At 46.8% G+C, this 12,583-nt stretch overlaps 1 protein-coding gene across 1 annotated transcript in view; it reads right to left on the bottom strand.

Annotated features, from left to right (window-relative positions):
• The window catches only part of LOC137157838 (kinesin-like protein KIF28), a 79,878-nt gene that overhangs the window by 63,465 nt on the left and 3,830 nt on the right, over window positions 1-12,583 (bottom strand). The window contains exons 2-3 of the mRNA XM_067555274.1: window positions 8,654-8,845; window positions 7,030-7,230 (exon numbers count right to left, since the gene is read on the bottom strand). Of these exons, the coding sequence (XP_067411375.1) occupies window positions 7,030-7,230; window positions 8,654-8,845 (393 nt within the window). The remainder of the gene's footprint in view (window positions 1-7,029; window positions 7,231-8,653; window positions 8,846-12,583) is intronic.

The following is a 12,583-nucleotide window of genomic DNA, read 5'->3' as shown; positions in this document are numbered from 1 at the left end:
ATGGAAGGTAAGTAACCGTTTTTTCTTCTGCGAGTGCTTGCTCATGTCGATTCCAAGCAGGGAACTCCCAAGCAGACCAATGGAGGAAGGGTCGGGGTGCACGAGATTGCTGACTGGAGCACTGATCTACTGAATGCCGCGTCATCCCTGGCATGCTGGGTAATGGGAAGTGAATGTATGGATGACCATGTTGGATGACCATGTATGGATGACCCTATAAATTTCCTGTGTGGGAATATGTGCCAGGAATGCTGCTGATGACGCCTGAGCCCTCGTGGAATGCTGGGCTGGCACCTTGGCTAATTCATAGCAGGTCCTAATACAAGAGGTAATCCACGATGAAATCCTCTGAGAACACTGGGAGGCCTCTCATCCTATCTGCTATGGTGAAGAAAAGCTGGTTTGATTTACGAAAAGGCTTAGTTTGCGCTATATAGAACGCCAGTGCCCGTCTGACATCCAGGGAGTGGAAACTACGTTCCCTGCTGATGGCATGCGGCTTTGGAAAGAACACTGGCAAGAAAGTTTCCTGATTAGTGTGAAAATGAGAAATCACTTTGGAAAAAAAATCCGGGTGCGGGCGCAGCTGCACCTTATCCTCATGGAATATTGTATATGGAGGGTCTGAGGTCAATGCCTTGAGTTCAGATATTTGCCTTGCCCAGGTGATAGCGACGAGGAAGGCTACCTTCCGTGAGAGGTACAATGGTGAACACGTAGCTACGGGCTCGAATGGGGGGCCCATCATCTTATTGAGCACCAGGTTAAGATCCCATGCCAGGACTGGGCGACATACCGGAGAGTAAAGTCTTTCTAAGCCCTTGAGGAATGAGGACACCATAGGGTTGCCAAATATTGAATGACCCCCTTCTCCCAGGTGGAAAGAGGAGATCGCTGCGAAGTGTGCCTTCACAGATGCAGCCGCCAGACCTAACTGTTTTAAATGAAGAAGGTAGTCAAATATAAGAGGCAGTGGAGTGCCCTTCTGTGCTGAGAACATTGAGAACCTTTTTCATTTGGCTAAGTATGCTGCTCTGGTGGATGGCTTTCTACTACCTGCACTTGCTCCGAGCACTCCGCCTCCCTAGGGTTCCAACCATGCAGCTTCCACGCTGTGAGATGAAGTGACTGTAGGCTGGGGTGATGCAGCTGACCGTGGTTCTGTGTGATCAGGTCCGGAACCAGTGGCAAGGAGATTGGGGTGTCTATGGATAGCTGCGGCAGCGTGTGTGCCAGTGTTGCCTGGACCATGCTAGGGCTATAAGTATAACCAAAGCCCTGTCTCTCCTGATTTTCAGGAGGACCTTGTGAACAAGAGGAAATGGTGGAAACGTGTAGTACAGATGGTGAATCCAGGAAAGGAGGAACGCGTCTGCCAGAGAACCCGGGCTGTGTCCTAGGTAGGAGCAAAACTGGTGACACTGTCTGTTGGACCGCATCACAAAGAGGTCTACCTGGGGAAACCCCCACCTTTGGAAAATGTTTCTCATGACATCCAAGCGGAGAGACCACTCATGGGTATTGAAGAAGCAGCTGAGATGGTCCGCCAGCTCGTTCTGGGAGCCGGGTAGGTAGGACGCTCCAGGTGTATGGAGTGGGTGAAGCAGAGGTCCCAAAGTTTGAGAGCACAGGGAAGAGGAACATGCTCCCCTGTTTGTTCATATAGAACATTGCCATGATGCTATCTGTCATCACTGACACCACCTTTCCTTCCAGGTGAGATTGGAATGCCTGGCAGGCCAACTGGACCACTCCTAGTTCCCGGACATTTATGTGAAGCGACAGCTCCTCCGGAGACCAAAGATCTTGTGTCCTCAGTTTGCCGTAAAACAAATTTTGTTTCCATAAACAGCACCAATAAGGGCTGCAGCCTGGCAAATGGGACCCCCTCGCACACCTGACAAGGGTCGAGCCACCACTGGAGAGATTCTATAATCTGTGGTGGGAGAGAGACCATCTTGTCCAGACTGTCCTTGTGGGGCCGGTAAACTGACGCCAGCCACAACTGGAGAGGTCTGAGTCACAACCTCGCATGCTGGACCACATATGTGCAGGAGGCCATGTGGCCTAGAAGCGTTAGGCAACTCCGAACCGTCGTGGTCAGAAAATTGCTGAAGTTTCTTATTATGTAGCCCATAGTCTGAAAATGAGATTCTGGCAGCACAGCTCTGGCTTGCACTGAGTCCAGGACAGCCCCAATTAATTCTATCTTTTGTGTGGGCGCTGGGGTTGATTTGCTCACATTCAACTGATGACCCAGGTTGAGGGAAGCCGATTGTATTAGGGCAACATGAGCATCTACCTGCTCCCTGGAGCGGCCCTTGACCAGCCAATTGTCCAGATACGGGTACACTTGGAAAGCAGCGACCACGGCCATGCATTTGGTGAAGATTCTCGGAGTCCCCGATAGGCCGAATGGGAGGACTCTGAATTGGTAGTGATTGTGTCCTACTATGAACCTGAGGAACCTCCTGTGGGAGGGTATTATTGAGATATGGAAATAAGGATCTTTTAGGTCGAGGGCAGCATACCAGTCTCCTGGAACCAGAGAGGGAATGATGGAGGTTCAGGAGACCATGTGGAATTTTAGCTTCTTTATGAACTTGTTGAGATTCCACAAATCAAGGATAGGCCTGAGCCACCCTTTTGCCTTCGGGATCAGGAAATATTTGGAGTAAAACTCCTTTCCCCTTAGGCCTGAGGGACCTCTTCTACTGTTTCAGTATGAAGCAGTTCTTGCACCTCTCATATAAGAAATTGATCGTGAGAGGGATCCCTGAAGAGGGACAGGGAAGGGAGTTGGAGGGTGGCGTAGAACAAAACCGGTGAGAGTATCCCACTTCCACTGTGCACGACACCCATCTCTCTGATGTTATTTGGGCCCAAGTGCGGTAGAAATGGGATAAGTGGTCTCGAAAAGGAGGGACAGGATCCAGTAGCTGTCCTGGAGTGTCACACTCAGGCTCACCTTCAAAAGTTTTGCTTTGGCCCTGAGCCTCTGCCAGGGTTGGGTGGCTGGGGCGTTCTTCGCCTGTTATTTATGCCCCTTTTTCTGGAGAAGTCCTTTGTGTGAAAGGTGTATGTAGCCCCAAAGATTTCAAAGTCACCCTAGAATCCTTAAGGCTGTGCAGCCCCACTCCTTCAAAGGGCAGGTCCTGGATGGTGGACTGGACCTCAGGTGGGAGGCCTAACACCTGCAGCCAGGAGCTTCTTCTCATAGCCATCCCTGAAGCCATAGTCCTTGCTACAGAGTCTGCTGCATCTAATGCAGCCTGTAGCAATGTCCTGGCTACCGCTTTATCCTCCTCCACCATGTCCCCAAACTCTGACTTGGAATTGGTCGGAAGGAGGTCTTTGAACTTCGTCATCGTGTCCCACAAGTTGAAGTTGTATCTGCTGAGAATCGCCTGTTGGTTGGCAGTCCGCAGATGGAGACCTTCAGTGGAGCATACCTTCCTCCTGAATAGGTCCAGTCTCTTCAGCTCCTTTGATTTAGGTGTTGGTCCCTGCTGACCCTGCCTTTCCTTTTTGTTTGCCGCAGATATGATGAGTGAGCCAGGTTGAGGGTGAGTAAAAAGGTACTCATACCCTTTAGAAGGAGTGAAATACTTCCTCTCTATCCCTTTGGCTGTAGGTGGGGTAGAAGCTGGTGTCTGCCAGTGTCTTAGTTGTGGATTGGACCATTCTGATCAGAGACAGAGCTACCCTCAAAGGACCCTTTGGAGCCAAAATGTCCACCATTGGATCCCACCAACTCACAGACCTCCTCTTCCTGTAAGCCCAAGTTTTGGGCCACCTTTCTCTAAAGTTCCTGGTGGGTCCTATTGTACATGGGGATATGAGTGGTCGATGTCTCCGCTACAGCCTCATCAGGGAGGAGGAAGATGGGGCCCTGGGTCCAACCTCAGACTTGGGGATATCCTGGCCAGTAGGGTCCTCCCTGCCTGGGACCTCTCTACCGGCGTCAGAGCCCAGCTCAGTGCCAGGTTCTTCTTTGGCACTGTGCACCACACCAGCTTCCCCGACAGCACTGTCTCACTGCGCCCGCTGACCTCGGTGCTGCATGGCAGGGTTCTATGTTCCGGGGTGCCAGCTGCTTGGCTCTCCGAGGCAATCGAATAGGGACCTCTAGACTGAGACCCTTAGGCTTGGTGGTACGCCCACGGGGTCCAGAAGGGCCATTGCTGAGGCACCTGCCAGTGCATGGGCCAAGGTCCAATGGGGGCGCTTGCCACTTATCCTCCTTGTAGTGCCGCCTCCCCAATCTGTGCCTACTCCACTTCGAGGTGCCAGAGTCTGCCTCTGAGTCCGATGATCTGGACTCTGATCGCGGAGACCATGGTGGCGCTGAGCTAGATGCGATCGCCAAATGGTGCCAGGGCACAGGGGACTGGTGCTGAGAAGAGGACGATTGGTGCTGAGGTATGGGTGACCAGTGTCGAGGAGAAGGCTCCTGCTGCCAAGATGCGGATGACTGGTGCCGCGGAGAGGGCGACTGGTGTTTGGGCATCAGTGAATGGTGTTGAGGGGTAGGTGACCAGTGCCTGGGCGAGGGTGACTAGCGCCGCATCATTGGGGGCCTGCCTCTAGATGGTGCTGTGACTTGTGCTGCCGGATGTCTTGGATCTGGCACCCTCTCCCCCAACATGGGGGACTGCTGTGCCATCATAGCAATCAGGTCCCATGCCGCGTCAAATATATCTGGCATGGAGGGGAGGTCCAGCTCTTCCACCTCGCTCTCCTTCGTTGGGGATCTCATGCTCACTAGGATCACGGGTGCCATCTGCAGAGTGGCAGTTGACGGTCCCGGAGACCCTTGTGCCCAGTGCATATGGGAGTGCGATGGACCAGCGTCGTTTTCCATAGGCCGCATTGTAGGTGAGCGCCCTCTGTCAGACCTATACTTTTTCTGCGTACTGGTGAATGGGAACAGTGCCAAACCGGTTTTGGTGCCTGTGAGCGTCGGTGCTGAGGCTCCCTCTGCACAAAGGTCTTCTTCGGCGCCGGGTCTCTAACGGATGCCAGGGAACCGCACACTGATGCACCAGGTGCCAGGTCCGGAGGTTGCGGCCGAAGAGCTGCCTCCATAAGGATCTGCTTGAGGAGCGCGCTCCTCCCCTTTCAGCTCCTCGGGCAAAAACTTTTACAGATCCTGCAACGGTCTGTTTGGTGTGACTCTCCTAAACACTTTAAGCAAGAGTTGTGCGGGTCGCCTTTTGGCATAAACTTATGGCAGGATCTGCAGGGCTTGAAGCCTTGGGCCTGAGGCATGCCCCGGAGCCCTGGGGAAGGGAGTCCTAGAAACGGGGGAACCGCTTAACTAATACTGAACATTTATCTATATAACTATGTAACGAGAAAAAAGTGACTAAATCTATTTACAGGAACCGCAAAGAACTAAACGGGGAATCCTAGCAGAAGCAAGATAACTGAAGCTCCAATGACCTTCACGGGTAGTAGGAAGGAACTGGAGAGGCAGCGGGTCGGCGAACCCCTATATACAGCGCCATGGAGGCGCCTCTCCAGGGGGCGCCTACACCAACCTGACAGGTGCCGTTGAGGGAAAAGCCTTCTGCCGACTGTGCACGCAGCAAGTGCACACCTGCTTGGAATCGATATGAGCAAGCACTCAAAGAATGTTAAGATTCTGACAGCAACATTAACTTGGCAATGTGGCAAACTTGTATAGTTTACAGTAGACATTTTATGATACAAAAAGCAATATGTTCCAGCCACATTCATTCAAAAACTGGAAATGGAAAAATACTGTGTATGCATTGCCTGACAGAGTAAGCATTGCTTTTGGAACGTTAACTATTACACTTCCTGAATTTTGAGATTTTAACTGCAGCCTTAATGGTGCATTAACATAGCTTTTTGCACTTAATTTTTATGGAGTTATTTTTATTTTTTCAATAATGCAGAAAAGAGTTTAGTAATGTTAGAGTAGTCCCAAATAGACTTTGCATTTCCACTTCACTGAAGTGAATGCAGTGGGAAGGGGATGATTTTCCAAGTTTGTTGCAGCCATCAGATCAGCGAGTGGAAAACCCACATGGTGGAATCTAATGAAGTGGGAAAATGCAAGAAGATTCCCCCCGGTAATCCCTATGCAGGGGGCAGTCACAATTGCAATTCCTGTGCTCGAGTGCAGAGACAGATCTCTACTAGTACCAACTTAGATGCAAGCTACCCCAAAATGGGTGGTGAGAGGTTGAACTATCAAGGCACTGAGATGAATAGCAGCTGGAATTACAACATAAGTGTTCTGCACCTTAGGTTCAAATATAGCTAGAAGGAGCTATCAGGTGCCTATTAAATATTCACAGTAACTAGAGAAGGCTAATGCTCACGGTTACACTGGAGTTTATGACGCTCTTCTACTCTGTTATATATAGAATTTATCAGGAAAACCAGAGTGGAAGGAAAAGATAGAAACTATTTTTGTGGCTGGACACAGATGAGCTGGAAGCATTTAATAATCACAAAACCTGTGTTGCAATGCTACAACCATTATTCCTATTGAATACAAGAAATCCAACAAAACATAAAATGATTTAAATGACAAAAATAAAAATTATTCCTTTCCTTCATTAGTGATGGTTGGAAAGTCTGTTGATGCCTGTTTGTTAGACTTTTCCCTGTATCATGTTGAGAAGAGGCTAAGATAAAGGAGTAGGTAAGCAGAGGTTCAAAATATAGGTAACTGTTCAGATGTATAGCCTTCTGTGTGGAAAAGACAGGTTGTGACTAGACAGTGGGTAAAGTTTTCAGAAGTGCCTACGTACTTTTGAAAATCATACCCACTGAAAACAAAAGTGTTCATGCCAGGATTAAGTTAGCTATTACTGGGACAGGGATAGATTCAAATTCTCCTGTATTAGATTTAATTCAACACTGCTCACTTGTTATTTTGCATTATGTTTGATTATCTCCAAAGTTAGTTTTAAAACGGTAATTGTAGTTTTCCAAACTTAACCTTGAGAGCATACATGGATGCGTCTTGGAAACAAAACAGTGTCAACATACCTGATATTGCTTGTTCTTCTGGTTCTGTATTGGTCTGAAGAGCTCTTCACACACAACTGGAATTATGCCTCTGTTTGCACCATATCCAATCATAGAATAGCTTTTCCCTGAGCCAGTCTGGCCATATGCTAGGAGAGTAGCATTATAACCTTGCCAAGCATTGTCCAGAACTCCTTGACCAAGATCACGAAAGACCTCTTTCTAAAAGGAGACATATTTACTCAGAGAGACTGTAAACACATGCACTAGGATGGAGAAAAATCAATGATTAAACACCTTCATCCTCCTGACAAAAATTTTAAATACAGGTTTAATTTAAAAAAAAACCTAATTAAAATTAAATCTGAAATGACGACAACCCATATTAAGGCCTAAATTTACTATAATTATTAAAATAATTTAAATAAAGCAATGATATTAAGCACTAAATGTCTGCTACCAAGTTTTAAAGAAAATCAAACCACTGAACTAGTCGAGGTCACTGGCTACGCATCCAGAACCAGAATTTGTTTAACTGCTAAACCAACTGTTGACAGCAGTAGCCTCTTTTATAGATACAGAGAGTACTTTCTTCATTTCAGTTTATTCAACTAGTTCAGTTCAATGACTAGTTCATTCAAATGAAGAAACCAATGTGAGATGAAAAAGCAGAAAACCTTGTTTTCCTCTTCCAATCTATGAATAAAAACTACATGTGAGAGGATGAGATCTACTAGTTCTAAAATCTTGAAGAACATGGTGATCAGAAATGAACAGTTTAATTCACTGAACTACAGATAGCCTTCTGTTTAAAAATCAGTTATAAATGCAAGTCATGTTTCGATAAATTTTCTCAAGCTTTTGTCCCCTTATGTATCCCAGCATACCTACGTTATTTTAGTTTATTAGTTAAAAACTGCTGTGTTTGAAAAATGTCCATCCAAAGACCTTGACACAAATCACAAGAAAAAAATATTAATTTAAGAAATACATCATTCACTATTTTATAATATAACAAATATAAAAATTAAGAATCCAAATAATTATAAATTAAGCTATATAATTATTTAAATAAATGTGTATAGATATAGTGTCTCCTCCTGTTTAGCCAAAAAAAGCACCAGATTTAGTGAAAATGCTATATTTAATTGCAAATCAACACATTAATGGTTATTAACCAATGAGAATCAATCTTTTTTAGGAAAATAACTCAGCAGCACAAATGCAGAACAAGATGATTAAAACCGATTATTTAAATCAAGGCTTCCTGCTTGTTGTTTCACATCAGTTTAAATCAACCTATCCTGACATGCACACACACAAAAGCTCTGCTATTTAGTTTGTACAGAGGTTAGTAATAACTATTTCAATCTGAAAATCTGGTTTAATGATTGTGACAAATATGTACTTCATATTAATGTACTTCAAATATTAACAATTTCAGGACCTGGAAGCATAAAAGAAAATCTCTTAATGGGAAGTAATTTTAGATGTTGATTTGAAACATCTATTAAGTAGATATAGATGATTAATTTCAGTTTTCACTCTTGGGAATCGTAACAATTGCAATCACCAACAAAGTGAGTTGTTTAACATTTTATATTGGTAGGAAGTGCTTTTAAATAGTCCTCTGAATACATTTTACCTGGCCTGCATATCTGCTGTTGGATCCAGTGGAAATGAGCATGCCATCTTTATCTTTTAGAAATCCACTGTGGGACCAGTAAGCCAGGTCAAAGGTAAAGGTTTTCACGTGCCCTGGATTCTTAGGATCATATATGCTTGTGCTGTTGGAATTCATAGAAACCACACACCTGCTGCCTGCATCCTTCTCCCTCTGTGTCAAAATTATAAATCACACGATTATCAGTCCAGTAGTAATTCAAATTACTTACTCAAAATTTACATTTTGGCCCAAATCCTGCAAGCCCTTTGTATGTGGAATTCTTATTAAAGTCAACAGGAGTTTTGTTGTTATTTGGGTGTGTAGGATTGAGACCACCACCACAACATATTCATCATATAATGTCCAATGCATTAATATTGTACACAAAATCTCTCCTGAACCAAACAAGATAAATGTAGTTTAACTGTAGTCAGGGAATAAATGCCATAGAACAAATTTGAACTGAAAAGACAGTATCTAGAACTGTGTCCAAATTTGTTTTTTTCCTGATTTTGTAAACACAGTGTCAACCATTAGTGTTGATAAGGTATCATTGGAAAATCCTTCACTATTGTAATTATGGCCATAACACAGAAGAAAGAGCATATCTAACATGCCATTCTTTCTCAAAAGTACTTCAAATTAAAGAGCACAACCCTGTTGATTTACTTCAGTGGGAGTAAGATTGGGCCTACTACTATTCTTAGATTTAAAATTCTGCTCAATGAACAGAAGGTTCACATAAAAATGAGAAAGTCAAGGATAGCTTATTCCTTTACATTTTATTGCCGCATATTACATCAAGCGATCCTGAACTGACCAACATTTCTTACTTATCTTGATTGACAAAAGCCAAAGATGCTTTTTTCTGTAGGCTGATTTTTCCAAGTGGAAACATCCAGACTACCAACAGCATTGACATAGAGATTCGTAAATGGAGGTTCCTTACTGTAACCGGAGGTTCTTCAAGATGTGTGGTCCCTATCTGGATTCCAAACATGGGTGCTCATGCGTGCCATGTGCTGGTGCTGGAATAGTTTGTAGTAGTGTCTGTCAATCCATGTCTGAGTCGTGCATCACCTACATGGTGCGTCCGAGGTCTTATGAGGCTGTGTGGCCAACGACCCTCCAGGTCCCTCTTACCAACAGGCACAGAGCCCATAGCAGAGAAGATGGGGGGCAGGATTGGAATCCAAATAGGGACCACACATTTAAAAAAACAGCGCTATTTCATCCCTGCCAAAGATACAGACTTTTTGTTTACACACCCACTACCCAATTCTTTAGTGGTCCACATGGAAACTGACCGCGCCCAACAGCAACACTTCAAGGTCATCTCTCTGGATTGGGCAGCCAAGAAACTCGACCTGATCGAGTGCAAAGTCTGTTCATCAGCAGGGTTACAATTCTGCATTGCATTTACCAGGCTATACTGGCGAAATACGACTTTAGACTCCAGCCCCAACTTGCTGCCAGCACCGGGCCTCTTTCTGCCCCTGCTACCCTGCCCACCAACCTTATCCTTCATGCCAGCAGAACCAGTCTCTTGCTCCTGCCAACGATCCCAAGAGCCTCAATATCCCACTCCTACCACCTCCACTTTCCTGCAATGCTCTTCCAAACACCCATTTTGATTCCTGCCTCGAGACCTGCAAACTTTTCTCCACCCCTTCTACGGTCCTGTTGGTTGTCTTTGGGGCCATCTTGCTCGATTTGTTTGCAATTGGAGTGAGATTACCACCAATTGTTGGGTATTGGACATCATACATCAGCGGAACCTCATAGAGTTCCTCTTCTTCCCTCCTCGTCATCCTCCCCATAGGGATCCTGGGGATCCATCTCAGCATGCTCTCCTCTGAGACCAAGCGCATATCCTCCTCCAGAAGTGCGCAATAGAACACATTCCCTATTTCCTCATATCGAAGAAAGGGGGGTAGGCGGGGGGCGCACCATTTTAGACCTATGGGCTCAAAACCGCGTTATCCACAAGTTCTGCTTCCGCATGGTCACCCTCCCTCAGATCATCCCGTCTCTCACCTGGAACCTAGTTCACGGCTCTCGTGCACTGGCCTTCTATCTCCAATGCAACCACACTTTCCAAGCCCTGCCCAAATTCTCTCTTTCCACTGCAGAATGCTACCGATGCATTGCAGAGTGCTACTCCCTTTCACGAGCCTCTCCGCCACCTGCTATCACTGCCCACTCCGCACGGGCACAAGCTGCCACATCTACTCTTCTTGTGGACGTTGTAGAATGGACACATGGTCCTCCATCCACACTTTCATCGCTCACTATGCTACCTCCCCTTCAGCAGCGGCAGATGCGGCAATTGGCCGTGCAGTCCTACAGACTCACTTCTACTGAGTACCGCTCACTATGCTATCCACGTTTGGAATCCACATAGGGACCAGCACTCAAAGAAGAAATGGAGGTTACTTATTGTAACTGGAGGTTCCGTCTGCTTAGGTGTAGGCGCACATGATGCTGGGGCATGCCAGACAGCCGAAGCTGGTTGAAGGAGTGCGCTATGGATGGGGAGAGCAGTACATCAGGGCCCAGGTGGTTGGAGAATATCCAGGAACTCATCCTGGGTATCCTTCACATTTTCAGCTGGGTGGTTGAGGGGCCCCCACCATGCAGTGGAATAGATCCTGGTATTGACCTTGGTCATCCAGGGGTGAAAGCCTCATCCAGAGATGAAGAGGCTCCCAACGGGATCAGCGGTGCCAACGGTGCAGGAGGCATGGCAGTGTCCTGGGGTTCCTCATAGACAGAGAGAGGAGTGGTGTACATAGATGAAGGCCAAGGAGGTGGCGGTGGCGTCCCATGACTACGGTAGGGGTCCCAAGGTGCCAGTACAAACAAGTGTAAGGGTCCGCTGGTACCGGTGGCGTGCGGAGGTACCAGAACCATGCCTCTACAGGAGGTCCATATGCTGGTGGATAAGGCAGGTATCAGGGCTCTGGACTGTAAGAGTACGCCAATGAAAAGTTGGGGTCCTGCTCAGAGGACCATTCTGGAATCAGAGGGTTGATCTCGGAAAGGCGATGTTGTCACAACAGCTGGTGCCAGCAGTGCAGAGCAGTCTTGTGATGTCCCGGCCTGCTGGACTGACAGTGCAAAGAGGAACAGAGTGGGACACTGGCCAAGTAGTAGCATTCATCTGCCTCTGATGGAGGCTGCACAATTCTGGCGATCCGGGATATGATAGGGTGCCAGCATAGGGTAGAAATAGTTTGGCTGTGGGCATAAGAGACAAGCAGTTGGACATGCGCGGAACTAGCACAGAAGGCCAGACAGTCCCAGCGGTGTAGACAGAGCCGGTCGCATAAGCAGTGGCCCTGTAATGAAAGCCGAAGATGATGCCAGCTGGTTTCTGCAATGTTTAGTCTTGTGCTCCATTTGATACTTCTTGGGAAGTGGAGCAGCTGAAGCTACGCTGCATTTAGGGGTGGTCCCTCTCGGGGAGCCGCCCTTATGCCAATGGATGTGCTTATGGGCATGGTGGGCCTTCGTTGGTGCCATCATGGAAGTGCTCATGGAAAGGTGAGACTGGACATTCCAATGGATCCCAGTGGCACAGTTGAGTGTGCACGTGGGCACATCATCTCTTCCATGAGGTACTTTCAAAGCCAAAGCTCTTGAGCCTCACGGATCCGCAGTGGAAAAAAATGGCACATGCAACAGCAGTCGATGATGTGGGCATCACCAAGGCAATAAAAGAAAGGTTGGTGCTTGTTGCTCACAGAGAAGGAGCACAGCTTTTAAAGCCGGCTTGCTGGGCATAGTCCCCCATGGCAGGTGGGACAGCCCCTATGGGGTGAAGTATCAAAAAAGCTAACTAATTACGACTAAACTAACAAAACAAACTAGAAAAAACAGTCTATTTGGACAAAAATAAAACTACGC

Source organism: Emydura macquarii, unplaced genomic scaffold (genome assembly GCF_026122565.2).
Source record: "Emydura macquarii macquarii isolate MOO-44397 ecotype Brisbane River unplaced genomic scaffold, CSIRO-AGI_Emac_v2 contig_1597, whole genome shotgun sequence".
NCBI lineage: Eukaryota > Metazoa > Chordata > Testudines > Chelidae > Emydura > Emydura macquarii.
The sequence above is the reverse complement of the archived record's forward strand: the minus strand, read 5'-3'. Positions and strand labels throughout refer to the sequence as shown.